Consider the following 26,979-nt stretch of genomic DNA (forward strand, 5'->3'; position numbering starts at 1 on the left):
ATGTCGCTTGGGCAGAACAACCTGGGTCGCACTATAGCCCACCACAGGGAGCACCTGCCATCTCAGGGTAGTGGCGCTTCGCCTAACCGCTGCTCCACTGCGCCAGAAGAGGTATGAGGAATCCCAGAGAATTATGAATGTAAAAGAGAGAATGACCTTCTGTATATATGGGAATCATGTATATAACCCACTAAGCTATCACGTCATATCCTAAGGGCGGTGCTTAAGTCTCCCCTCCAATTTTTTTCCTTAACATAGCCCCTTCTTCAGACAATGACCTAGTCAAAGTTTGTGAAGCCTTGTACATAAATAAGTACCTAAATCACAAAGTTACTTTTGTTTGCACGTTTCTGCGTTTCTAACTTGGCCCTTTTTTTCGTGCCGGCGTTTCGCTCAACCCGTGAACAACGGCGCCAACAGCCCTCGGAGCTCGTGGGCAGCGCCTCCGTTCTCCTCAAGTGGGCCTTTCTCGGGTCTTCGCTCCTGTCTGCCGCCGAGCTGGTGCAGAGGCCGGACCTGTCACCCCGGAGACCGGTGTGTGTCACCCTCGTCGACTTCGCCTATCTGGTGAGACGCATACGAATCTTACAGGAGCCTCTCTTCTACCGTAAGGTTCAGTAATCTTCTTAATCCAAAGGGCGTTCCAAGTGTTAGCTGAAGAAAACGGGCCTGCAAACCACGCTATCGCTCTAAACACGAAAGGAGTAAAAAAAGGAGTAAGCTGTCCTCTAGCGCACACCCTTTTGCGCTAGAGGACAGTTTACTCCCTTTTTACACCCTTATAAGCGTATTGGTGTTCACAGTGCACGCACTGGTGAACTATTGGTTGCGATATGCACCCAATGGCGAAGCCTGGTCGTCAATAAGCCAGTGGTCCCGTCGCTTCTCACAGACGCTTGAAAGCCGCAGGCATACGTCACCGAACAACGGTGGCCAATGCCAAATGGTCCTGTAAAGGAAAACAGATACTGGACCCTTGTGGACCCCGCCGCGGTGGCTCAGTGCTTATGGACCGGAGTTCCAGGTTCGAACCCGACCGCGGCGGCTGCGTTTTTATGGAGGAAAAAACGCTAAGGCGCCCGTGTGCTGTGCGATGTCAGTGCACGTTAAAGATCCCCAGGTGGTCGAAATTATTCCGGAGCCCTCCACTACGGCACCTCCTTCTTCCTTTCTTCTTTCACTCCCTCCCTTATCCCTTCCCTTAGGGCGCGGTTCAGGTGTCCAACGATATATGAGACAGATACTGCGCCATTTCCTTCCCCCCCCCCCCCAAACCAATTATTATTATTATTACCCTTGTGGAATGCGGCCCCTGCTTACATGCAGCGACATCGTCCTAATGTAGGCCGCGGAAGGCTTAGCTTGGCCTGGAGTCTTATTTTTTTTCTCCTTTCAGCTCTGCAACATGTTTACTGCGGCGACTGTGTTCTGGGCGAATGCGACGTCCACTTTTCCCGGACGCAGTCACGTGGTCTCAGACGTAGCCGTCGCTGTTGCTGTGGTGAGTGTTTCCACTTGATTTCTGAGGAGTAAGCACGTTGGAACGCTTGAACAGGGGCTCGAGCTCATTAAAAGATCAACTGAACTCCTTCCTGCGCTGTTTTGTGGAAACTACACGAAGCGGAGAGGCGATGTGCATAGCCAGTGAAGTTGAAGAGACTTGTTGCGTTTCGTGTGCCCTGTACTGCTTCCAGGCACATGAGACAACTAACGTTGTCGGCAATATCGGCATCACGGCAGAGGTGACACATACATCGCCTCTCTCCACACTCACAATTCACACTGTGGGATCTTCTTACCCATTCCTTCAAATGAGGGACCGCTCTGTGCGTGCCGTATGAACACCCATCACAACCTTCCAGAAGCTCACCCAGCACCTTCCACCCATATGTGGTGTGGTCGTGTAGTTATGGCGGGGCTGTTGTTCTGGCCGGATATAGTTGACGACCACGTTCTCTCCCTTATAAAAATGGTCTATAGATAGTCTATAGACTTTTTATAGACGATATTGCCTTCCTATAGATATTTATCTTTTGTCTCATAGCCTACAGACTGTCTATAGACAAAAGTCTACTAAAAGTACATGGCCATAAATCTATAGATTGTCTATAGACTGTCTATAGGATTTATAATATCTATAGACTGTTATCTAGGGTCCGTATATAGAGAGTCTATAGACTTTATAGACAGAAGTCTGTGGACAGTCTATAGACTGTCTAAATAAATTTTTGTTAGGGCTGTCACTTATATTGTAGGGTCGAAACGAACCGGCAACTCGCACATGCCGTATATTTCTACTGCGAAACGAAACATTCATATCCAATTGGCTTACGCATATATACGTACTTAGCTGGCTCATTTTACACAAACCTAAACCGTACTTCTTGTATATTATAGTTGGAAGAAGAACAAGATGTTCTGCTTTGTTCATACATGTTGTTCGCGTTTAATTCCGACCTAATAGTACATAACACCGGTGCTAGCCCGATGGTGGTGATGGCTATGTCGGCGATTCATTCGCCCACTAACTGTCGACGAATACCGTCTGCCTTTCAATTCTTTAGCATTAGAAACCCCATCGAGAAAAAAAAAATGCTTTGTCTGAAGCTAAATTCGCTACTTGGCTGGAAGGAAGTGGCATCACTTCCGGTAAAGGCGTCAACAGCTTCTAAAGGTATACCGGCGACATATAACGTAATTGGGTGTCCTTGTTTTTTTTTTTCATTGCGCAGGTGTGGCTCACTGCCAGCGCTATATGCCAGCGCTGGAAAGGCCTGTGCGCTTCCAATTTCCTGTGGGCCCTCCATGCCATTCACTTCGTGGCCGCCGCCAGCGAGTTGTTGGCCATCAGGCTGATGTTCAGTTGGGTGAGTTCAGCTTCTAATGTGCTTCCAGGTCAGCGCCCTGCATCTACACGCACTTGGTTCCTGCAAAATTTACTCTCTTTTATTTTCCGGTTGTGTTAAAGAAATAAAAGAAAGTCACGCGTGACATTGCGACAAAGGGTTCTGAATTAGTAGGGTTTCTGAATTTAAGTTATCAAAATTGAATTATTTCCTCCTCATTTTGAAAGAAATAAAAAGAAAGGATAGCAGAGGAAAAATTTAAAGCTGCCTGAGTTGATGTTCAAGCCTTCAGCATTTGTCGATACATAAGAAGGAACAAGAAATTCACACTCCGTGACGAATGTGAAAAGTGCAGTTATATTTTTTGAGCCGTGCGAAAGAGTAGGAAATGTTTATAAAACGTAAGGCTTATTTCGAAACAGAGTATCGGTACAACCAACGATATCTTGTTTATCCCCGGTGCAGGCGATGCACCAGCCCTCGATGCTTCTCTTCTTCCCTGGGGTAATTGTTTGCTCGAAAAATGCACCCTCTTCCAACGGGGAGCGTTCTGGGGCTAAGTCGCAATGTTGCCAGAACAGAAAACGCTCGACAAAAGCGTTTATAGGGGACAGAAGTTCGCAGGGCCCGCGGCCGCTGGCTCAAATGCGTCGCTGCGTCACCCGAGTCAGCAGAAGGGCGATTCCATTTTGCGGGCCAGGGGGTGTTCGCCTGGAAGCGTCTGCTCTTGGGCTTGGCGCGATAAGCAGTCCACACGATGAGTCGACAAGCGGCGTTGGCTACCTGCATTTCTTTTTCTGTTTCACCACCATCGCTGCTGCGGGCTGCCGGAGCGTTGCTTCGCGTATCAAGCTGTAGGATTGGAACACCGTTCCGGGGGCACTTTCGGACGACCGCCCCTACTAGCAGAAGTGGACGTGGCCATAAAGAAAGATATACCGCCATTGCAGCGATAAGTTCTTTGAATGCGCTCCCGCTCCGTGGGCACTTACGTCCCTGGTAGTTCATCAGTTTTGCATGTGGTCTACCGTACAGTGAAACTGCGGTCTACGTGGTCTGAGACATAGAGAGGTAAGTAAATATTTGGCCTTTTCAATGCCGACAGGGCAATGATAAACGGCATGAAAGAACTTTAATAACAAATTACGCGGACGGCTTTCGAAGTGCGCGCAATGCAGGCTTTCTTTCAAAACTCGCCGCACGAATAAGGCTGTCAATCCTCGACACAAAGCGAGAAGCTAAATTAATAATGAGCTCGTCGTTAGATGTTTATGCATATTTCTATTCTACTTGTAATGCTTTCTCAAAGCATTTTTGGAAACCGCGAGTCATGGAAAGAAAAAATAATAGGTGTAACGTTAAGAGACCGGAAGCGGGCAGAGTGGGTGAGGGAACAAACTCGGGTTAATGACATCCTAGTCGAAATCAAGAGGAAGAAATGGGCTTGGGCAAGGCATGTAATGCGAAGGCAGGATAACCGCTGGTCCTTAAGGGTAACGGAGTGGATTCCAAGAGAAGGCAAGCGTAGCAGGGGCCGGCAGAAGGTTAGGTGGGGCGGATGAGATAAAGAAGTTTGCTGGCTTAGGGTGGGCGCAGCTGGCAAAGGAGAAAGTTAATTGGAGAGACATGGGTAGAGGCCTTTGCCCGGCAGGGGGTGTAGTCAGGCTGACGATGATGCGGTGGCTCTGTGGTTATGGCGCTCGGCTGCTGACCGGCAGCGGCGGTCGTATTTAGATGGAGGCTAACTGCTAGAGGCCCGTGTGCTGTGCGTTGTCAGTGTACGTTAAAGAACCCCAGGTGGTCGAAATTTCCGGAGCCCTTCACTACAGCGTCTCCATAGCCCGAGTCTTTGGGACGTTAAACCCCCTAAACCTAAACCATTTTTGAACTGTTGATTGACATTACAGAAAAGCTTGCGAGTTTACTCCTCTAAACCTAAAAGCGTGGAAGGCCTGTTTCTTTAAAAAAACTTCACAGGGTCACCTAGTTACATTGTCGACAATATGACAACGTTAACAGCTGTTGATGCCTTTATTAAAAGTGACGTCATTTCCTGTCTCAGAACGTCCCTACCCTCCAGCCAATGGGAATTATCCATTATTGTGACGTCACTTCTCCCAGCCAGTCAGCAAATTTTAGCAATTTTGGCTGGCGATATGTATACCCCAGCCAAAATTGCTAAAATTTCCTGATCGGCTGGGGGAAGTGACGTCACAATAATAGATAATTCCCATTGGCTGGAGGATAGTGACGTTCTGAGACAGGAAATGACGTCACTTCCGATAAAGGCATCAACAGCTGTTAACGTTGTCATATTGTCAACACTTAATGTAACTAGGTGACCCAGATGACGAAAAATGCATCGACTGTGGGGCAAGGGGTACGCTAAACCACATTACTTGGGAATGTCTTAGCTCACCAGGGGCTAAGGAAGAAATAACTAGTTTTGAAGCCTGGGAGGCGCTGCTGCCGAGCGAGGACCCCAACGCGCCGCGCAAAGCCACCCGCGTGGCGGCTGAGGCCGTGAGGCATCAGCTACACCGTCCTCAGCCGACGGCCTCTCCTCCTGATCTGTCATAGGCTTCGGCCGAGCCTGAGAGGGGGTACGGATACCACCATCTGCCGGAAATAAAGTTTTTCTGAACTGAACTGAACTGTGAGCAAATTTTATGACAGACGACATATTTTTTTTTTCCGATGAGGTGTCTAATGATATCGCATTAAAGAAAAGAACTTAAACTCTGTTCCAGACCCGCAACGAAGATCTGGCCGCGGCAACCTGGCGTTCCTTGCTAGCCCTGACAACTCTCGGGAGCTTCCTGTTCTCCGGTTTCCGAAGCAGCCCGGTGGTCGACAAGGATACGCTTCAGGTTTGGAACAACATGCCAGCAAATCTCCGCCATTTTTTTTAGAAGAGTGACAGTTTTTTCACAATGACAACGCGTACCCGCGTGCCAAGATTTTCGAGAGAACTGGCGTGATGTTTCAGGCCATGAAGTGTTCGGACGAAACAGCCGTAGAAGAAGCTTGCGACTTCTGCTCGCATTTTGCATGATTTTATCCGCTGTACTGGCTGGTCGGTCTTTGCAATAACGACGATCTTTTGACTGAGATAGATCGAATAGAGAAACAATGCAATTACAAAACGTCAAATCTTGTTGCGTAATAGAATGCATGTCTTCAGCTTTGAATCCGAAACGGTTTCTTGCTTTCCTAGAGTTTCAAAAGATGACGCCACAGGTAGGAAGAGTAGGACAGGGGACTTCAAGCACTTGTAACAAACTGCTTCCCGTCCGTCCGTGTTTGCTTACGTGTCGATTTTTCTAATCCTGTTATGAATGAACTCTCGTCAAGTAGGAAACATACTTCTTGCTTTCTTGTATATATTATTTTGGCTTTGTTTCTGATTCCAGCTTGTTAATTAGTTGTACTGTGCATTACTCTTGCTGGAGCACAGATTAATTATGTGAAGGGTGCCATTGACGACAATATTTGCCGCGGTGGAACGAAACAGGGGCAACACGTGCGCTGCTTCCAACTTTGTTGCAGTACACTCTAAACGGAAAGGAGTATATAGGGAGTTAACGGTCCTATAGTGCACTTTCCTTTTATATAAGAGAGATATATAAGGGAACTTTTTATATAAAAAAGTTGGAATGGACGCATGTGTTGTCTGTCCTTCTCATCCCTGTTATCACTGGCGCTGCTCACTATACAGTCGTGCATTAATGCGCTCATTAGAGCTGATTCACATCTTGCTATCTCCTATTCCTTAGATACGACGTGATGCTGACGAAGAAACCTTCTCGTCGTGCGGCAAACTTTCCGGCAGTGCTGTGCTCAGGTCAGTGTGATTAGTTTTCGCATGGGATTTTTTTTTGGCGAGCGGGAGAGTGCTTGGGGGCATATATATATATATATATATATATATATATATATATATATATATATATATATATATATATATATATATATATATATATATATATATATACCAGCCTATAGGAAATATAAACCCTACAGACAGTCTGGGACAATCTACAGTTTTAGGAGACTTTTGTCTATAGACAATCTGTAGGTCATGTATAGCCAACAGGAAATAACTATAGGAAGTCAGTAGAATCTATAAGAAGTCCATAGATAGCCTACATCTTTAAGAACTCCATATACAGCCTATAAACTATTTTTTAAGGGACCAAACACAAATAGTATAGCATCACTTAAGCACTATTTCACCCTGTTGATTTCTATCGAGCTGACGCTGTCGCGGACACCTTTTGTCCGACTCGTAACCGTTTAACTCGATGTGTTTAAAAATTAGGCTAAATAACACAATGGGCGAGTTTGCGCTTCTCTATAGATACGACTTATTAACAGGTGCCACGCATAGGTGTGTTTACGCAGCGTGCACAAAACTAGCAGCACAATCTAACCGAGTAGCATCTGCTTCTGTTTTAATTGTGTTCAGTGAAGCTTGATAAACAAACTTGCAAGCATTCGAGCACCGCTTGCATCATTAGTCTGCAGATGTGTGCCACATGTGCGCGTACGCAGACAGATACGCGTGCGGTATAATTACGCTGTTAACACTGCAACTCATTACGCATCCGGATTTTGAACCTGCACATTTTTGAAGCATGACGCACCAGCTGACAGATCTGATGCCCTACCGGCTGCGGCTTTGTCGGGTTTTGTTTTTATTTTCCATTTCTCCCCGTGCTTTGATACACTCCACTGTCCGGGATAATTAGTGCCACGCGTGGTGAATGTCATCGTCCATTCGTGACCACGCTCTGTGCGTGCTATTTAGAGGAAATTGTTTACTGAAGAGCTCAGTGTTTTTCCGGCAGGTTGATAACTGTATACGTGCTCTTTCGGGCGAAAAAGCCGGGGCCGATGAGAGGAGAGAGGGGGGGGGGGGGGGGGGGCTGGATAGGATCAATGGGCCTCAATTAAAGGAAGAAAGGATCAGGTAATAGTTTAAAAAGAACAAGTCGTAGAAAGGTGAACAACGGAGCACTTGCTTTTAGTGAGCGATGTATTGAAAAGAAAAGGATTTTTTTTCTCTCAGAAGGCACCCGCTGCTATCTAGGGCAGGGAATAAGGATTTCAATACCTACAGAGGACTTGATTGCCAAGGCCGGATTTTCAAAAGCTTTAACGATATTTCCTCAACAGTTGCGGAGTTAACCTAACTCATATCTTACCATGCAATCATATATCATATATAAGGTCGTTTTCTACTACCTACAAGCCGCCACGCTTGCTCAGTGCGTGGTTATGGCACTCGGCTGCTGGCCCGAAACACGCGGGTTCGATACCGGCCGTGGCATTTGCATTTCGGTGGAGGCGAAATTCTAGAGGCCGTGCGTGTACTGTGCGATGTCAGTGCACGTTAAAGAACCCCAGGTGGTCGAAATTATCCGGAGCCCTTCCCTACGGCGTCCCTCATAGCCTGAGTCGCTTTGAGGCGTTAAATTCTATAAACCATCTCCTACCTGCAATTTTTAATAACAATAATGGGACGCATTTATGATTCCCAGATGTATCCATGCTTGCTATACAGACAGACAGAGTTGGTTCCGTTTTTTAGGCGGAACTTTACGGCGTTAAAAAATTGAAAAGGTATATCACTTAGCATCGCTGTGTCGCGATTTATAATGTAACTGACTCTTTCCGGTCACTGACACGCTGCTCAATTAATTTTTTTCGTTCGTGAAGAGGGGAACAAACGTGTTTCTAAATTTGTGGCGAGGTAGATTTGTAAGTTGCGAGAGGGTCACTATGGGGAAAATAATAGGGCGAGCTCACCAAAGAATGCTTTTATTTTTGTTTGTTATTGCGCAGGCTCGTCGTGAACGCTGGTCTTCTCTCCAAGCACGTGGACAGTGACGTTCTTCCGCCTGTAAGGAGGCTTAAGTGCGGCCAACTTGTTGCCTGCCTGCCGTCTCCTCTGGTTCAAAAATGGTAAGATTATGATTCCGTTCAGCTTTCTAAAAGCTAAGCAATTATGGCAGCGTGTAAGTCGTGAGTTACGGGCGTCTTGGGCGTTAATAAACTAGGCTGTGATCATCGCCAGACACTGCCGAGGTCACAAGACTTTTATTATGTGCGACTATATTTCCTTTTCCTTCTTTCTACTCTTTTCAGTGGTTCGCATATCTTCGCCCGATTTTCTCATATCTTTTCTGTGGATCTGTTATGCAGTTCGTATTTATATTCTTTTGCAAATTTAGAGTTTAGCTTACGAATGCAGTTTCTTTCCATTTGAAGGCAAAAAAGGTTTTTCACAAGTTATTAGGTCAGCACCGAATGATTATTTTCTACTTCTTAGCTTTACTAAAGCTACTATCTCTTCTATCGAATGATTAGTTTCTACTTCTTAGCGTTACTAAAGCTACTATCTCTTCTATCTACTAATACAAAAGTAGTTCAAGTATAACTGGGACTTCCTTGTCTTATGGTGGCCGCGGTGGCTCAGTAGTTATGGCACTCGGCTGCTGACCCGAAAGACGCGGGCTCGATCCTGGCCGCGGCGGTCGAATTTCGATGGAGGCGAAATTCTAGAGGTCCGTGTACTGTGGGATGTCAGTGCACGTTAAAGAACCCCTGGTGGTCGAAATTTCCGGAGCCCTTCACTACGGCGTCCCTCATAGCCTGAGTTGCTTTAGGACGTTATCTCTATAAACCCTAAACCCAAACTTCCTTGTCTCATAGCGCGGGAAGAAAAGACCCTGCCGAAGGTAATGTCTATGTTGACGAGGTATGAATGCTCAGTATCAATACGTATCGCATTAAAAGCCGAAGACTGGTCAAGCAATAAATGACGTGGATGCGGAAATTAACTGTACTCCTGGAGAACAGTGTTATACGATCAACCTTCTAACCAATTACTGTGCACGGTCAAGTTATATCTAAAACTACTCCCAACGTAGTGTGATGACTGGGCTGTCAGCCGCAGTGACATAAAAAATTTTTACCCCTGTGTTCAATGGTAGAGGCCTTTATAGGCTTAGATATTAGCGCAATCTTTGTCCTAAACAATGAGAAAATGGAACCTCTGATTTTCATAAGTCTACGTATGGCACGCACTCTATCTGCGGCAGAAACACAGCTTACCGCGAGAAGTTCTAATCGTTTTCATGGGCACAACAGTAGTGGAAACACTTTACACAGCGATCGTTTCTGTTTACTGGGGCGTCACTTAGTGCTTCAATGTTCGCGCAGCGATGCACTACGTAGCTCATCATGCAGTGTGTATTACTTCGAAGCAACCATTGTCCTTCGAAAAACATGCTGCTAGCAGGTTTGCAGCGACTTCGAAGAACGTTTTCAAAGGAAACCTTGTTATTCCTTGATCAAAACAACATGACTGACCAAAAATGGGGGTACCATTTCTCCGCTGGTGGCAAAGCTCTTCTCTTCGAAGCAGTGGAAAAATGTGGAGCCGTTATTCCTCAGACTGGTTTGATCAGCTTCGTCGGCAGAAGAGGATCAATGGCAGCATCTTTTTCTTTCACTCCCTCCTTTATCCCTTCCCTTACGGCGCGGTTCAGGTTTCCAAAGATATATGAGACAGATACTGCGCCATTTCCTTTCCCCAAAAAGCCAATTATTATTAAAAATTATTATTGGCAGCATCTTTTGGACACGAGGCTGCCTAAAATGTTGGTATCCTGCCCATTGGTGTAACCATGACCCCCGAAGGTGATTTGTTGTTGCTACACAAGGCACACTGGCATGCTACTCATAACGCAATTTGGGCATCGGTCGGACCCAGCTGAGAATCACGGCAATCAGATTTTTTTCTGTCTGGTCTCGTCGTGTAAAATGTGTGCTTGGGCGCCGCTTCCATTCTCCTCTCTGCAAAAGAGCTGGCTTTTCTGCGCACGTGCGACTGATAACGGTGCGTCGGACAGAAAATATATTCATGTCCTCTGACCTCAATAAACCTGATGGAAGTCGCTTCTGGTACCCGCCGCGGTGGCTCAGTGGTTAGGGCGCTCGATACTAGTTCCTGGGCTCGAACCCGACCACGGCGGCTGCGTTTTTATGGAGACTAAGGCGCCCGTGTGCTGTGTGATGTCAGTACACGTTAAAGATCCCCAGGTGGTCGAAATTATTCCGGAGCCCTCCACTACGGCACCTCCTTCTTCCTTTCTTCTTTCATTCCCTCCTTTACCCCTTACCTTACGGCGCGGTTCAGGTGTCCAACGATATATGAGACAGATACTGCGCCATTTTCTTTCCCCAAAAACCGATTAATTCGGTTCTTGGGTTCGTTCCTTCTTCCTCTGTTGTCCTGTTTTTGCTGGGAAGTCATTTCCTGTAAAATATGTACCAACATGCCTGATTCACCCAATCAATCATTAGTCTGTCTTCTAACGTGTTCATTCGTTACGAAAACTACGAGATGTCCTGTCACGGTGTGTATTGTCTGCCTGGCGCTTTGAAACCCCTTTAATTCCAGGACCGGACCGAACGCCAGGATCCGCGTTTTCTGTGCCTTCGTGCGTGTCCTCTGGCACGAGGCCCTGTGGGTGCCACTCGTTGGACTCGCGTACTTCGCCGCCCTGATCGTCCGAGTGCCGCTGCTGGAGTGAGTTTCAACATGCGTACTGACCTTGCATGTTGAATTCTGGGCGACTTCTGGACGTCCTGGAGCCGGTTCTGGTAGCCATGCGCTATAGCTATGCATAATAGAGGCGTCAGCTACAATTCTCGTCATGGATGAAGCTCTTTATTTCCACGTGTTAAGAAACTAAGCGCCAGAATGAGTACATAACTTACCGTCAGTTTCTGGATGTTACGAGCAGCGGCGCCACCTATGAGCTTGGCAGACAACTATTGGTAACTCCCTAGGAGGTTTATAACGCGATAGCGTTGAAGGCCCCGTTGTTTCGAAGATCCGAAGTCGGTGTTGTGAGCGAAAAATTGCGAGCATGACTCTGACAGGTGGTGCCCAGAGAGGAACCTAGATGGCAGGTGGGCTAGCTAGGTCACGTGACTTTGCGGACACCACCTGCCCTCCGGAGAGTGAGCAAACTGTCTGCCGTGGCAGGTGGAAGTTAAATTAATGATTTTTCGCTCGGGAAGTGCAACCTGGGCCGGGACAAGGTACACCGTTGGGGGCACCTGCCATCGCTTAACCGCTGCACCACCGCGGCAGGAGGGGTATGAGGACTCCAGGGACATATGAATGTTAAGTAGATAATGACCTTCTGCATATATGGGAATTAACCCATTGCGCTATCGCGCCATGCCCGTGATTGTGCACTCCAATTTTTTTCTTCATTCCAGCCACATTTTAAGTAGCACTGTTCAGTTCATCTGAATCTCCACGGAGGAAGGAATTCAGCACACCAGGGAATGGAAAGAGGTGCTGGTTATGACATACATGACGGAAGCCTTAGTCTTGGTGATTGTTGGCTTCCGTTATAATGCATGGAGGAAGGAAGGAATTTAGGAGAGAACATTATGCCGCATTTTTTGAAGCCGGAAGCCGCCTTGCCACCTTAGCTCGTCTTCTCATCGTGCTAGCGCATGCGCCATGACGATCAAGGCGAGCAGACAATCTCGCTCCGCGCCGGTCCACCGACAGCTGACAGACGCATGAAGTGGACGATGCCGCAGTGAGGTGGTCCAAAGAGTCCCTGAATTCCTTGCGAAAACGCGTCGATTCCGGCACACTTCCCTTATACAAATGGTCTATAGCCAGTCTATAGCCTTCTTATACACTCTGTTGCCTTCCTATACATATTTCTTTTTGTCTATCCATAGTCTATAGACTGTATGTAGACAAGACTACTAAAAGTGTATGGCCATAAATCTATAGATTGTCATAGGATTTGTACTGCCTATAGATTGTTCTCTACTGGTCTATAAAAAGTCTATTGACTTTATAGACAGAAGTCTATGGACAGTCTACAGACTGTCTAAAGAAATTTTTGTAAGGGCTTGCCATGCAGCTCGAATAGCGAGGGCCTGTCCAAGCCTTTCCTTCCTCCATGGAATGTCCGCGCGGGGGCTTGACAGTCCTCTGACCTCCGAATTTCGGTTGGACTAATCAGAGGGCCGGATTTTATTACATGGGCGTAAGGGGAGATGCGCGACCGATGTCGTCAGAGAGCCGCGGACTTGTCTCGGTCATGACACGTCTTGTGCGCCATGGCTATCCCAGGTCGCTCATCGAGGACGTGGGCAGCCAGGCGGCGAAGGCGGTGAGCGCTCTCTTCCTGTGCTCCTGCGCAGCCGAGGTCTGTCTCTCGGGCTTCCTGGAGTACGTGGCGCTGCGCTTCAGCACGCAGCTGAAACTGCTCATGGAGGCGGCGTTGTTCACAAAGGTGAGAGACGCTTATGTCTATCCACCCCGGAATTACAACACAGTGCAAGTTGAGACGAGGACGAAGAAAAAATGGGACACCACCACGCTGTGGCGTTCCGTCTTTTCTTAGAACTTGTCTAAAAGTTGAGGCGTGCTACATTCCTAGCTGTCCTGAATTACAAACTATCCCGATCAGCCAGGCTAGCAAGTTATGTCCAAAGTTGGCCTTTTACTCGAGCAGTACTTCAACGTTGAGGGTAGTAGGGCACATGACATCTTAACAGTACTATACTACAGAACTATTCCTGCTGCTTCAGAGTGCCCTGATTTTCGACCAAAAAGCTTGCGACGGCCGACTTGTACTTTGTCAGACTTGCTGCGAACTGCAGCCCGGTGGGTCACATGCTGAGACTCTGCATTAAGAAAGTAAGGAAAAGGTGATTGAAGACCGTTTACTACACACGATGTACCAGTGCACAAGCAAGAGAGGCTTCAACACTACTTCAGGTGTCCTCGGCCGAACGTCGCTCTGCTGGTCTGCCCGGCCCAGGTACAAGTGAAGCCTCCCATAATTCCGTCTCTTAGGTCACGTGGTCAAGTAGTAACTGACCCAGACCAGCTTCTTATTGATGACGTCACCAAACAGAGCACTGAGAGTGCTCCCTCTCCGACCCACCGGGGTAACTTTCTCAATGACCAACAGAGAGATACCGCGCCTTTTCTTGTAACCTCTTCACCCCAACCGATACGCGCGACCTCTGTCGGCAGATGACTCGCATGAGCGCCAGTGCCCTGTCCGAGGCACCGGCGGGCTACCTGGTCTCCCTGGTGGGCGTCGACTGCGACCAGCTGCACACGGCCGTGCTGTTCTTCTCTCAGGCGCTGAGCGGGCTTCTGTGCCTGCCCGTCGTGCTGTGGATGCTCTCGAAACGGGTGGGCGTGCCGCCCGTCGCTGGCTGCATCGCCTGGCCGCTCGCTTCTCTCGCCCTCTCAGTACCTGTCTCCTGGATCCAGCGGGGTCTCTGGGCGAGTACATATATGCGCCACTGTTGTTTGCTTGCGATGGCTGCGGAGGCGGACAGAAGATGTGGGGGCGTGCCCGTCACACTCCAAACAAAATGGAGTAAAAATATAGTGCCCTAGTGGATAGCTTACTCCCCTTTGTAGTGATAGCTACATTATGCTAGCACGTCGAGCCTTCAGCGTGGCACCCCTTGAGCTGCGTGGCCACCCTTGAGCTCTGTGGCTGCGCCGTGGCTGGTCACGTGGCTTTTTACTCCATTTTGTTTAGAGTGAAGGGTTGCAGAGCGGTGGTGAATCAATTAGATTCTTTACAATTCCACGGAGGGCTGATTGTAAGTCAGTTTGCGTTCACCAATTGGCGGCAAAGTCCCGTTTCATTCGCTTAAGTACAGTGAACCTTCACTCTCAATTCACATATAGTCCATTGCACACCGTTCCTACGCTATACCCAATGGAGATGCGCAATGATCGCACGTGCGGTGTGTTTAGATGCAAGCATCTCTTATAAAAATGGTCTATAGACAGTCTATAGACTTCTTATAGACTGTACTGTCTTCCTATAGATATTTATTTTTGTCTACTCTAACTCTATAGATTGTCTATAGACAAGTATACTAAAAATGTATGGCGATAAATCTATAGATTGTCTATAGACTGTCTACAGAATTTGGATTGCCTATAGACTGCTCTCTAGGGTTCGTCATAGAGCGTCTGTAGACTTTATAGACAGAAGTCTATTGACAGTCTACAGACTCTCTAGCACTATAGTGCTATGAGCTTGACTTTGGTCTCTCCTTTTCCTGGCATCGTCAACAGAAGCGCATCGTTCACTACCGGGATGAGAGGCTCAACAAGATGGCCGACACGCTGTCGTGCGTGCGACTGGTGAAGTTCTACGCCTGGGAAGGGGCGGTCACTGCGGCTGTGAGCCGCTGGCGCGCCAGGGAAGGCCGCTTCTTGTTCCTCTCCAACCTGCTCGACGGCTTCGTCGACTCGCTGCAGTCTTCGTCCAACTCCGTGGTGAGTGTTGACCGCTGGTCTCTATGAGAATTAGTCAAATATCGCTATAGCGGAATGGCTTGTAACAATTTAATGGATATAGCGATGGAGTGGCTATTCCTCTTGGAAACTCCGCTCAAAAGCCGTTTAGCGTAATTTACGGTACACAATCCGCACCTTGCACATAGAATCGCGTTGGGTATTTCATGCTATTTTGGGCGTTATTGACAAGCTAAACAATTTGTTCCGCACCTGTAGATGGACCTCCTCCCACATTTAATTATATGTGCATGGGTGGGGATATGCTTTGTAGGACAAGTAAACTGAAACTGAGAGTAGCTGCATTCATGCAGGTAGTAGAAACTGAATGATGGCATGCGTCACAACCCGAACGGAAAGGCAATGACCATAGGATTGCTTGCGATATTTCATTTCATTATTTTTGCGCACTAGAAAGCTCAGTCATTTACCGCACATCACGTAGCTATAAGTGCCGCGCATATATCATGCAACAGGGCCCGTAGTCAGTAAGGATTCATTTGTCAATGCCCATTTCGGATGCATTTGGTCGTGGCATCGGCTATCAAGCGTCTGAGGGAAGCGACCGGACCGGTGGCTCATTCGCAAGTGGATATGGCAGCCTATGATCAACGACGAGTGCGACCAGTAGCGAAGGCTATCGCCGACGTTGGGACCTGCTACTTTGTGATTCGTGTGACTGGCTGATTGCTGCTTTCGTCACTCCAAATAAAATGGATAATAGATATGCATTTGAAATGAATCCTTATAGAATGCTGTCCCAGAATTCAGGAGGTGTTTTGTAGCTGATAGAGGTTGCTGGCACTCTCACACTTTTTTTTTTCAGATGACGCTAATACTTCTTGGAACGTTCGCAGCCGTGAACCAGTCGGTGACGCTGTCGGCGGCGCACTTATTTTCTGCTCTCTACATGCTTTCTATCATGGATATTGTATTCGTCAACATGCCTACGGTTCTTCGATACAGGAGTATGGTACGTGTTCCCTATGCGTCAGCTCTGATGCGTCGTCAACGTACATATTTTGTACGGACTATAAGTTGGCACTAGACACCTTAAGCACACCATGTTGCCGTTACCGAAGTACCGGGAGCCCGCGCGCCGTCATTGAGCATGTCCAGTTCGCTTTGAGCGCTCCAGATGGCGCCATGTACCCGGCAGCTGCGCGTTCGCCTGCCGCAGCGGGACCAATCAGCGCGTGGGCATTGACTGCGCGCGGGCTCCCAGTACTCCTGTAACGGCAACACGATACACGGAATGCTAAATGTGTCCATTATTGCAAGAAAGGTGGCCAGTACAACACAATACAACAGTACAATCTAAGGTGATGATTTACTATGAACGTCAGTTGAAATTGCCTGTCATTAAAATTAAAATAAACATGACTACGACAGTTTCAAGCCAAATTTTGTCTTCAATGCATATGGCGCGTCGGCGTTAAGGCTAAATCTTCATGCTCACCCTACGAGTAGCGAATTTCTGTTGTTTTAAGGGATTAAAGTTACCGCCCGGTCACCGACTGCGAGGTTATGGTTCGACGCTAAGCCCAGCGCATTCTCCAGTGCCGTCCAGTCCACTTCTCAACAGCTGTCTTGTCGAGCGCACCCTTGTATGACGCAGGATGCCTAGCAATGACATATCGATTCGCTGTCGCAAGACTCGCAACACCCCATAGTTCCGGGTACCAAAAAATTTTCTTGAACCTTGTGCTATCTGTCGTGGCTAGGTGATGTTTGCATTAAAGAACGGCACACCAATGGCAAAAAAGTAGAAAACGGACATGACTTACCATTAAAGGTCAGTAAGCATACGGTCGGGCCGAAGAAACTGCCTAAAAGGTAGTTAGTATATTCTCCGAGAAACTAAAATGATTACTACAGCAGTCTTTGAAGCGCAGCCATTATACATTGTGCGAAATTTTACCACGTGAAATTGCTTTCTTTCATCAAAAAACAAAAAAAAAACAAATGGAGTTTATCATAAATTAAGACAAATCGGCGCTGTTTTTCGCTTCGTTTTTCGTAGGTGTCCCAGGGCCTGCAAAGAATGGCGAAAACGCTCACAGCCGAAGAAGACGAATTTGGCGCCTGTGCCAGAAATAACCATGAAGTCGAGAATGGTTAGTTCTTTTTTTTTATTCGGGAAATGTGCTATGAGTCATAATTTTAGAAAGAGGGAATTGAATGCAGGATACAGAAAGGAGATAGAAAGTTAAACGAAGGAGTGAAGACCGGTTTCACTGAGGTAGTCTCAGAGGATGCGGATGGATGTTAGTTCTTCGTCGATGCATCTACTGAGTTCGTAAAAAAATTTATGCTTGAGTTTGTCGCCTTGAATGTGTGGACACCTGTGACTCTCAAGCCTGCCTGCAGCAGCAACCGCGTGTCTTTATTCGGCCGTATCTTTTTTTTTTCAATCCCGTATTCATGACCAGTGTACCCTTCCAGTCCCGTCTGGTTCTTTCCACGCTCGGGTTTGATCCTGCTGTCCCCAGCCTCATTCTCGTCATCATCACAATCGGTCAACAGTAGAACCGATTTTTCTATGATGTTATAAAATGTTTGAAATGCGGGGAGGAGTCGCTTCTGTTAAAAGTTGACAAGCAGCACAGGTAATCGGCCCAATATTGGAACTATATTGGCAAAGGCTGGTCCGACAAGGAACAAATGTGAAGCCATCCTATTCCAATATTGGGCCAATTACCTGTGGTGCTTGGGTAAAAACACATCAAAAAATTTGCGGTTTTCCTAACAAATTTCTCTGTAGTACTTTGGGACATAACAGAAATTCTTGTTGTTACAACAGGACTTCCTGTAGTACTGAGCAGTTTCCTGACGTAACGACAGAGCCAGTTCTGTCGCAACAACACACAGTTTCGCAATACTACAGAAAAATCTGTCGTAACGACAAGACGACAGAAATTTATTTTAGGACCGGCTCTGTAGTATTTTTGACTGGGAAACCTTTCCGGTTGTTTGTGTGCTAAACGCGCTGAATGGAACGGCAATATTTGGATGTGCAAATAACATGCCCAAAAGTACACAGGGACACCTAATTACATAATGTGTTACATAATTACATTATCTGTTGGTAGAACAATATCATTAGAAACTGTTCATGCCTTTACCGGAAGTGATTGCAATTCCAGTCTGGTGATATGACACTTCCAATCAGCGGACGACACTTCGCTGTAGGCAATGGGCGAGATTTGTGACCGACGCCGCAATTTTTCTCCCGATAGAGCTTCTATTGCTGTTGCTTTAGTAGTATGCCTCACAGCGCACAGAGCCATTGGAAGTGAAATTGTGTTGGTAGCGTTAAGAGTCAAGAAGGAAAGAGAAGAATACAGAACAGATTAGAGTTAATGATACTCAAGCTGATATCAAGAAGGTAAAATGAAATTTGTTCAGGACACATCCTATGGGGAAAGATAACCAGTCGTGTATCAGGATAACACAGCTGACATCCAGGAAAGCAAATGTAGAAGCGAGCAGCAGAGGGAAGAACGAAGGTTGAGATGAAATTTACTGGGATGGGAGGAAGCCCAGCCTGGTGCAGGACAAAGATAACGGGAGATAAATGGGAGATGCCTTTTTATTGCAATGAATTCAACATGCGTACCGATAATCTTGATAATGATCACATCATTTCGTTGTTTCTGGCCACATACTGTGCCCTCGATCGGTTTTTTTATTAGGTGACTTGCAGGGGCACCGATATTTTTAGAGGCGAGAAGTAGGAGGTTATGAAAGTTGCATAAAATTTGTAATAACGTAAAGAGTTCCAGAAATTCTTTATTTTCTTTTTTAACCTCGAAGGCGCAGTGTTGCTGGAGAATTGCACGTTCGCGTGGAGTGGGCCGCAGGAGGGCAGCGAAGAAGCTTCAGGCTCGGATGAGCCGGCCTTGTGTGACGTCAGCCTCGACGTCACACCGGGTGCCCTGGTAGGCGTCGTGGGACTGGTCGGGAGCGGCAAATCCGCTCTGCTTGCTGCTATACTAGGCGAGCTGCGACGACTTCGAGGAACTGTTCACGTCGCTGTAAGTGTTCCATATCGGAAGCGTCTCAGTTGAAACCCGCATTGAGGCATCAGAATGGACTAGTTGTATTTCATCATTTTTTTCACGACTGCGCTATGTGTTCATCGAGACGCCACGAATGTCCGCGACACACTCGCGGCGTGTTCCTTGTTCGTTATTGTGTTGGTAACGTAGCGCAATGCTAAAAACGATCCTGAAACAAACCGCCTTTTTTGTTACCTTGTGGCTTGGCCTATACGTATTAGTGCTCAGTGATAACGAATGGAAACTAAATAATACCCATGGTAGACGACAGTAAGAAACTGCTGTAGCGTCGGAGACGGAAAAGCATAGGAGCGGCGTGAAGAGAGAGAATTGTAGGAGTAACCTATACTCCAAACACAAATACACTCATAGGGGAGTAAAAGGGAGTAAACTGTCCTCTAGCGTGCACCTCTTTATAAAGAGGTGCACGCTAGAGGACAGTTTTACTCCCTTTTTACTCCTTTTGTTTAGAGTGTAAGTGCCTTGTAATGCACAGTAACCTAACTGCCATGGAAACATAACTGACAGCGAGGGGGAACCAGGAAAGGAGTTTTTGGAAGAAAATTAATTTAAAAATACATTACTGAGCATAGTCTCCTCTTCCATCACCTCGATTTAATGGGGCCGCTCTTAACCAAACTTCCACCATTCCATGACAGGTTAGTCAGGGGAGCTGAATGTGTAAAAATGACTATTGCCAATTCGGGCACTTTTGATTCTTTGGCCAAGGGATAACGCTCAGAACGCTACTCAACAATAGTCAGCAAGCATCTGTGTTGCTGTTGCGAGAATATATAACGAAAAATAGCAGAACAATAGGGATAAAATAAAAATGAGTGAGGGACTTTGATGTATGTTGACTGTCTGGGGGTGTGCGAATATTCGAAATCTTCCGAATGCCAATCGAATATCCTCTTCGGTTATCAGAACGAAAGAAATAGTGCGCGTTAAAAATTATTCGAAGCGAATCGAAAAAGAACTGAAGTTTTCGAGTTACAGGCACTAGCTTAGTACAGAAGGCGTCATAGCTTTTTTTTTTTTGACGGCTGTTTCAAAAGAAGGACCCACTTCATCTGGCGCTGTTCATGATGTTTATGCACAAAGCCTCCAGGAATGGATGACGCGGCACTGTTGAACCATGTTCAACAAACTCGGCATGCATGCTTGATATAGGAGGCAGTGCCTCAGAACTAGCGTTCCTTTTATCAACCAGGACATGGCGCTAGTTCGGTAAAAGAAAATTTTTCGATTAGCATGACGTCACGGTCACTGAGTTGATATACTGACTTGGTGCTTCATGCTCACTACTGGGGATCCGTGCCGCGTATTTCGACAGCTACAAAATTAACTTTGTCCAATATAACCTCGCCTCTATAGCGCTTCGAATTTCCGAATAAATATTTGTTTTGTATGAATACTTCGCACAAGTAAGCCACTCTTGCTTGGACACTTGGCCTGCACTATCTTGTAAATAAATAAAACAATGAACAGCGAATGATTATACGAATATTCGATTCGTATTTGATTCGGTGTTGAACTACATTATTCGTATTAGAATGGTGCCGAAGCTAGACTGTTTGTGGTCGATTCGGTTTCGAAAATGTGCTGTTCACGTACCCCTAGTCAATACTGGGTCTAAAAGAATTCTGAAGATGGTCACCGAGCCAGGGCCGGGTTCCAGGGCGGTTTGCAACCGCTGGGTAGCAGCGTTTAATACTTAAAATACGATTCGCTAACTACGATTCAGAGCGGAACTGAAATGAAAGCGATTAAGCAGACAAAATGGTTTTATGTCTGCTGTCCCATCATGAAGTTTGCTCATAGATTCGAGCTAGATTACTGAAATTCGAAGTAGAATACCTTGCAGAACATGTGAATATCATGATCAACATGTTTTATTGGAGTGCTTGAAGCCACTATGACAACCAAGGATTTGAAAGGTACACGATTGCCTGGACGCAGGGTAGAGTGGCCTATCTGCCCCAATCGGCCTGTATCTTCAACATGTCCATCCGTGACAACGTGCTCTTCGGCAGGCGGATGGAGACGTACCGTTACCACCAAGTGCTCGAAGCCTGCGACTTGACGCGGGACCTGGAACTTCTGCCCGCCGGTGATCTCACCGAAGTGGGAGAAAAGGTGGCTGGCAACTGCTCTCTATTACGCCCAGAAGTGTCGCACATTGCTTATATATGCTTTTCTTTGATGTCTTCGTATAATGCTTCTATGTATTCTTCCTGCAGTCATATTATCCATGGTAAAACAGCGCGGAAAAACACAAGGACGGAACAAACACGACGACACGAGCGTTTGTTTGGTTCTTGGGGTTTGTCGTCTCCAAGTGGCTCAGGCTATGGGGACGCTGTAGTGAAGGGCTCCGGAAATTTCGACCACGTGGGGTTCTTCAACGTGCACTGAAATCGCACAGTACACAGGCCTCTAGCACTTCGCCTCCATTGAAATTCGGCCGCGGCCGGGATCGAACCTCCGTTTTTCGGGTCAGCAGCCGAGTGCCATAACCAATCAGCCACCGCAGCGGCTCAATATTCTTATGTTGTCATGACCCTAATTTGTTTATCGGATGCGTTTGCCCGCACCATTCCTAATAAAATAAATAACCATTACATTCAGTGGGTGCCACATGATGGCGCTACGACTGCACGCCAAGCACGGAGGAAATTTACCGGAAACGCATGGTACTCGCTTAATTCCGACATCTGCAATTTACATGCTCATAATTACTCACGCAACCCTCAGTACAGATCTCGAAGATACGTTTCAAAGAAACCCGTGCATATTCACTAGACGCGTCTTTACTCATGCTCAAACGTTGAGCCGTCGTGGCGGAATGGAAGCATCCCTGTCTCGAACGGCAAAGGCCCTGGTTTGATTCCCGGCCTAGATCCCGGTTTTTTTATCCATTGAGCGCGGGTGGATTTTTACGCAGCCCCCGAATATTTTCGACGCGCGATGCGCACAGCTGCAACTACTACGACATCGACGGCGTTTCGACCGAACGAGCTGTATACGCGACAGCGTATTATGCAGTAAAGTATTCGGCGAAAATTCGTCTGCTCATGCATGGAAGTGAAAACCATTTACAGTCATTGATCAAGTCAGACAGTCAAGCAAGACGTTTCGGAAGCCGTACAGGTTCCTTGATCAGACTGAGGTGGACAAGACGAGTAGGTGGCATTTTAAAGGCGAATTAAGTTTGTAACGCAGTCACAGGGTGTAGATTACTGGCATGCTTCTTGCCGTGCGGTGCATGGTCTTTTTTTTTTCACGCAAAAATCAGCTTTAACCGAATTCCAGGTTATAATGTGCTAAAACCCACCGTCAACCACGCAGGGAGAAACGCTCAGCGGAGGACAGAAGCAGCGGGTGGCGCTGGCTCGAGCCGTGTACAGCAACAGCGACGTCTACCTCATAGACGACACGCTCAGTGGCCTGGACGTGCACGTAGCTGCGAAGGTATTTGCACGGGTAATAGGACCGGACGGTCTGCTCAGACACAAGGTACGACGAGCATCCGGGTAGTTGAAATCACCAGCGGCGCTTGAGAGAATACATGCGTGGAAAAGAAATGAGCCATCGCTGAGGTCAGAAATGTGCCGGATGTTGTTGCAGGGAAGCCTGTCCTCTAATTTTAAAATAGGGTTTTTGAGGTGAACAGAAGATTTTTGAGGCATAATAATACCGGCGTTGCCGGACGTCAAAAACCAGGCGAATCATGTTAACCAGGAAAGTGATTAACTAAATTCGAATACCTGGCTTTTTACCTATTACCAATAGGCCCCCGATTGCAGTCAGATTTCTAGCTGGCCGTTAGTATAGTAGCCGTATCAATTTTTAGAATTTTGAAAACTCGATTGTCCTTGTCGCTGCGGCTCAGCTAATGTGGGCCATTTCTCACGCCAGTAGCAAACTTCGCGCCTGTGGGGAGCGCAGAGCGACGTCAATCAAAGAGCGTCACACCGTGACGTACGTACCACGCGACATGCTCTGCTCATGCCGTGCTCCCTGAGCTCCAGCGCAACACCATCTGGCGGAGGAGGCTGCTACAGTCCTGGACTGCCAGCCAACCTCTAACCGCGGAGGCGCAAATCCCCGTCCCCCAGGCCTGCGTGCCGGGGTGGGGGGAAACGTCTTTTCTGGTGGAAATTCTTCAATCGATCGATCGATTCAATCGATCGATCAATCAACCAACCAATCAATTAATCAATCAATCAGCCAATCAATCAATCAATCAATCACTCAGTTAATCAGTCAATCAGTCAGTCAATGACTCAGACAATCAATCAATCAATGACAGTCAATCAATCAATCAATGACTCAGTCAATCAATGAATCAATGACTCAGTCAATCAATGAATCAATGACTCAGTCAATCAAAGAATCAATGACTCAGTCAATGAATCAGTCAATGAATCAATGAATCAGTCAATGAATCAATGAATCAGTCAATGAATGAATCAGTCAATGAATCAATCAATCAAAGAATCAGTCAATGAATGAATGAATCAATCAATGAATCAGTCAATGAATGAATGAATCAATCAATCAAATCTTGCCGTGCTGCGGTGCTCCTTGCCACTTCGCTGCTCTACCACGGGCGGAACAGAGAATGTCACGTGCTGTATCCGCCATGGAGTGGCGCGATTTGATTGACGCCGCTTAGCGCTCCCCTCAGGCGCACGGGTTTCGAATGGCAGTAAAAATGACACAAATTAGCTGCGCTACAGCGGCGAGGATAACTGCGTTTTCTAAATCCTGCAAACTGACCTGCCTATTACTAACGGGCTGCGAATCTAATGGCAATCGGGCGCCTGTCGGTAATAGTTAAAAAGTTGACTTAAAATTTTGTTGACCACTTTGCTAGGTAACATGTTTCACCTGTTTTCTGACGTCCGCCAACACTGGTACTTATATGCCGGAAAACCTCTTCACCTCGAAATCCTTATTTTTTAAAATTAATGGCTGGCTTCCCTGAAACACATGGTAGAATAAATTAAAATAACCTTCAATTACCCAGCACGCTACCAAAGAGTACACGCAATGTTTAGTGAGTTCTAAAGGGATAACGAAGTCATAAAAATGCGCGCGCTGTTCGATACGCGCTGCGATTATTTTGAATTCTTCTTTAATTGTGTCTAATTCCTTAAGTAGTTTCACGTTCACACTGTGAAAAGTTAAGACTTTTTTTTGTATTTCAGGACTGCCTGAAACTGTATGAAGGCGGACATATCCAGTTACATAATTTGATTAAGATTTTAAGCTCAACGAGAAATTATTTTAAGGTAGCGTCATCACTATATGGGAGCCCGTGACACTAAACACCCTTCGTGAGCGAAAACTTGCTCAACTAGTTAAATCCCCCAGCGCGGGAATAGAACGTCGTTAAAGACATTTAGAATAGGGGGACCCTACCGATTAGGGGCAGAGCGGGGCGTCAGCGTGCATATGCAGGAAGGGCGTTATTCTGCGCATGCGCATTCGCTCTCCGCTTTGTCTCTATGTCTATAAACTAAAGGGTCTCCTTATTCTAAAGATCTCCATTAACTGCACTTCCTGCCACCCTGCCGTTTAATAATAATAATAATTAGTTTTTTGGGGAAAGGAAATGGCGCAATATCTGTCTCATATATCGTTGGACACCTGAACCGCGCCGTAAGGGAAGGGATGAAGGAGGGAGTGAAAGAAGAAAGGAAGAATAGGTGCCGTAGTGGAGTGCTCCGGAATAATTTCGACCAGCTGGGGATCTTTAACGTGCACTGACATCGCACAGCACACGGGCGCCTTAGCGTTTTTCCTCCATAAAAACGCAGCCGCCGCGGTCGGGTTCGAACCCGGGAACTCCGGCTCAGTAGTCGAGCGCCCTAACCACTGAGCCACCGCGGCGGGTCCCTGCCGTTTCTTCGGGTGCTGCTTTATAAAATTTCAATGTAGCGAATTGGGTTAATAGTCGCAGTTATCTAGTATTCTCTGGGCTTGCAATGTTATATGAGTAGAACCTCCTTTACAATATAAGAAAACTGGTGTTTGATGGGTTACCGAGACATTCTACCGCAACAGTTGCTTACTTACATAAGCCTGTCACTCGCCTTCTGACGTTATTAACGATAAGTTATAACCTATTTTTTTTTGCGTCGACAGAATAAGCCACTGAGGAGGAGGAAAATAAACTGAAAAATTGGTTTTTGGGGAAAGGAAATGGAGCAGTTTCTGTCTCACATATCGGCGGACACCTAAAGTGCACCGGAAGGGAAGGGATAAAGAAGTAAGGGAAAAGAAAGGAAGAAAGGTGCCGTAGTGGAGGCTCCGGAATATACATAGTTTCGACTACGTGCACTGACATCGCACAGCACATGGGCACCTTAGCGTTTCGCCTCCATCGAAACGCAGCCGCCGCGGTCGGGTTCGAACCCGGGAACTCCGGACTGCTCCCGAGGGCTCTAACCACTGAGCCACCGCGGCGGGTGGAGGAGGAAAGCAAAATGACATTTCCTAATCGCTGCTGTGAGTGACATTTCGTAATCTCTGCTGTGAAGTAATTTTCTCTTGACATCTTTATTTTACAGACACGAATTATGGTCTGCAATCAAGGTGTCTTTTTGAATGACGTCGACAAACTGCTGCTTTTGTCAAAGAAACGCGTCCATCTATACGTGTCCCTCTCTGATTTGAAGGCCGACACTGAGGTTCCCAAGGCCCTGCTTTTCGGAAGCAAGCAGGTGTCGCCAACTGCAAAACCCAAGGACAACAGGTGATTTAGAAACACTAACACTGCAATGTCTCCCAGGTTAATGGCGTCATATTATATACTGTAAAGCCTAAGCATTAACCTGCTGCCGAAAGAGAACGTTGCAAATGTCGGCCAAGACATAAGGGATGCTGTGGTCACGTGCGTAGCCGCGTAGAGTTTCTCAGCGTTATCTAGAAGGAAAGCTGGCGCTATCATCTTTGTGATTTTACTAAAAGGCACTTCATACACCGTGGGAATGCGGGATGACACGGGTTCTTATTTGGCTTGGCTATGCGTTGGGCTGAAAACGCGGATTCTGCCTATGATTGGGCAGCTGCACCGCCATGCTGTCTTCTGCGCGCAGACAAAATTATTTTAATAGTGCGTTATAACGCGATAGATTTAAAGGCCCCGTTAAACAATGCTCATTGTAATCATAGACATTATATTGAAGACTAATGGTATACAACTGAACAGAAGAGGCACTAATGCATCTATAAGAAACAATTGGAATGACTACTCGGCTGCTGACCCGAAAGGCGCGGGTTCGATCCCAGCCGCGGCGGTCGGGTTTCGATGGAGGAGAAATTCCAGAGGCCCGTGTACTGTGCGGTGTCAGTGCACGTTAAACAACCCCAGGTGGTCGAAATTTGCGCAGCCTTTTAATAATGGCCTTAGCTGCTTTGGGACGTTAAACCCCCTAAACCAAATCAACACATCTAAGAATTCAGTGCCTAAAAAACTACGCTCTAGATAACTTGCCAATAATGTGACTTGTATATTAAATATGAAGAGATGGCGCTTTGACTCTTGTGGTTTTTGGGGAGTGATCTACATTCTTTGCATAAAGCCAAACAGGGAAATCAATAAATGAACAATTAATTATCTTTATATATGTAGTTCATTAATCTAAAACGCTGTAGCTCACTTTTATCCTACGCG

The 26,979-nt window shown here is 46.7% G+C and overlaps 1 protein-coding gene across 1 annotated transcript; it reads left to right on the forward strand.

The window, feature by feature from the left end:
* LOC144109546 (multidrug resistance protein mrp-7-like) lies at nt 1-26,062 on the forward strand. Its single transcript, XM_077642371.1, has 17 exons — nt 1-111; nt 421-567; nt 1,397-1,501; nt 2,733-2,867; nt 5,597-5,716; nt 6,623-6,690; nt 8,694-8,813; nt 11,317-11,445; nt 13,027-13,189; nt 13,939-14,196; nt 15,010-15,213; nt 16,058-16,204; nt 17,255-17,348; nt 19,048-19,268; nt 21,255-21,431; nt 22,644-22,811; nt 25,874-26,062. Exons 1-17 carry the CDS (start codon nt 1-3, stop codon nt 26,060-26,062), a joined length of 2,556 nt encoding a protein of 851 aa, XP_077498497.1.
* Nucleotides 26,063-26,979: the final 917 nt, after the last annotated feature.

Source organism: Amblyomma americanum, chromosome 11 (assembly GCF_052857255.1).
Source record: "Amblyomma americanum isolate KBUSLIRL-KWMA chromosome 11, ASM5285725v1, whole genome shotgun sequence".
NCBI classification, from domain to species: domain Eukaryota; kingdom Metazoa; phylum Arthropoda; class Arachnida; order Ixodida; family Ixodidae; genus Amblyomma; species Amblyomma americanum.

Coding starts and splice junctions, on each gene's coding strand:
- LOC144109546 (XM_077642371.1), top strand. CDS start 1: ATGTCGCTTGGGCAGAACAACCTGGGTCGCACTATAGCCCACCACAGG. Junction 8,814..11,316: donor TCTCCTCTGGTTCAAAAATG/GTAAGATTATGA, acceptor CTTTAATTCCAG/GACCGGACCGAACGCCAGGA. Junction 11,446..13,026: donor GTCCGAGTGCCGCTGCTGGA/GTGAGTTTCAAC, acceptor TGGCTATCCCAG/GTCGCTCATCGAGGACGTGG.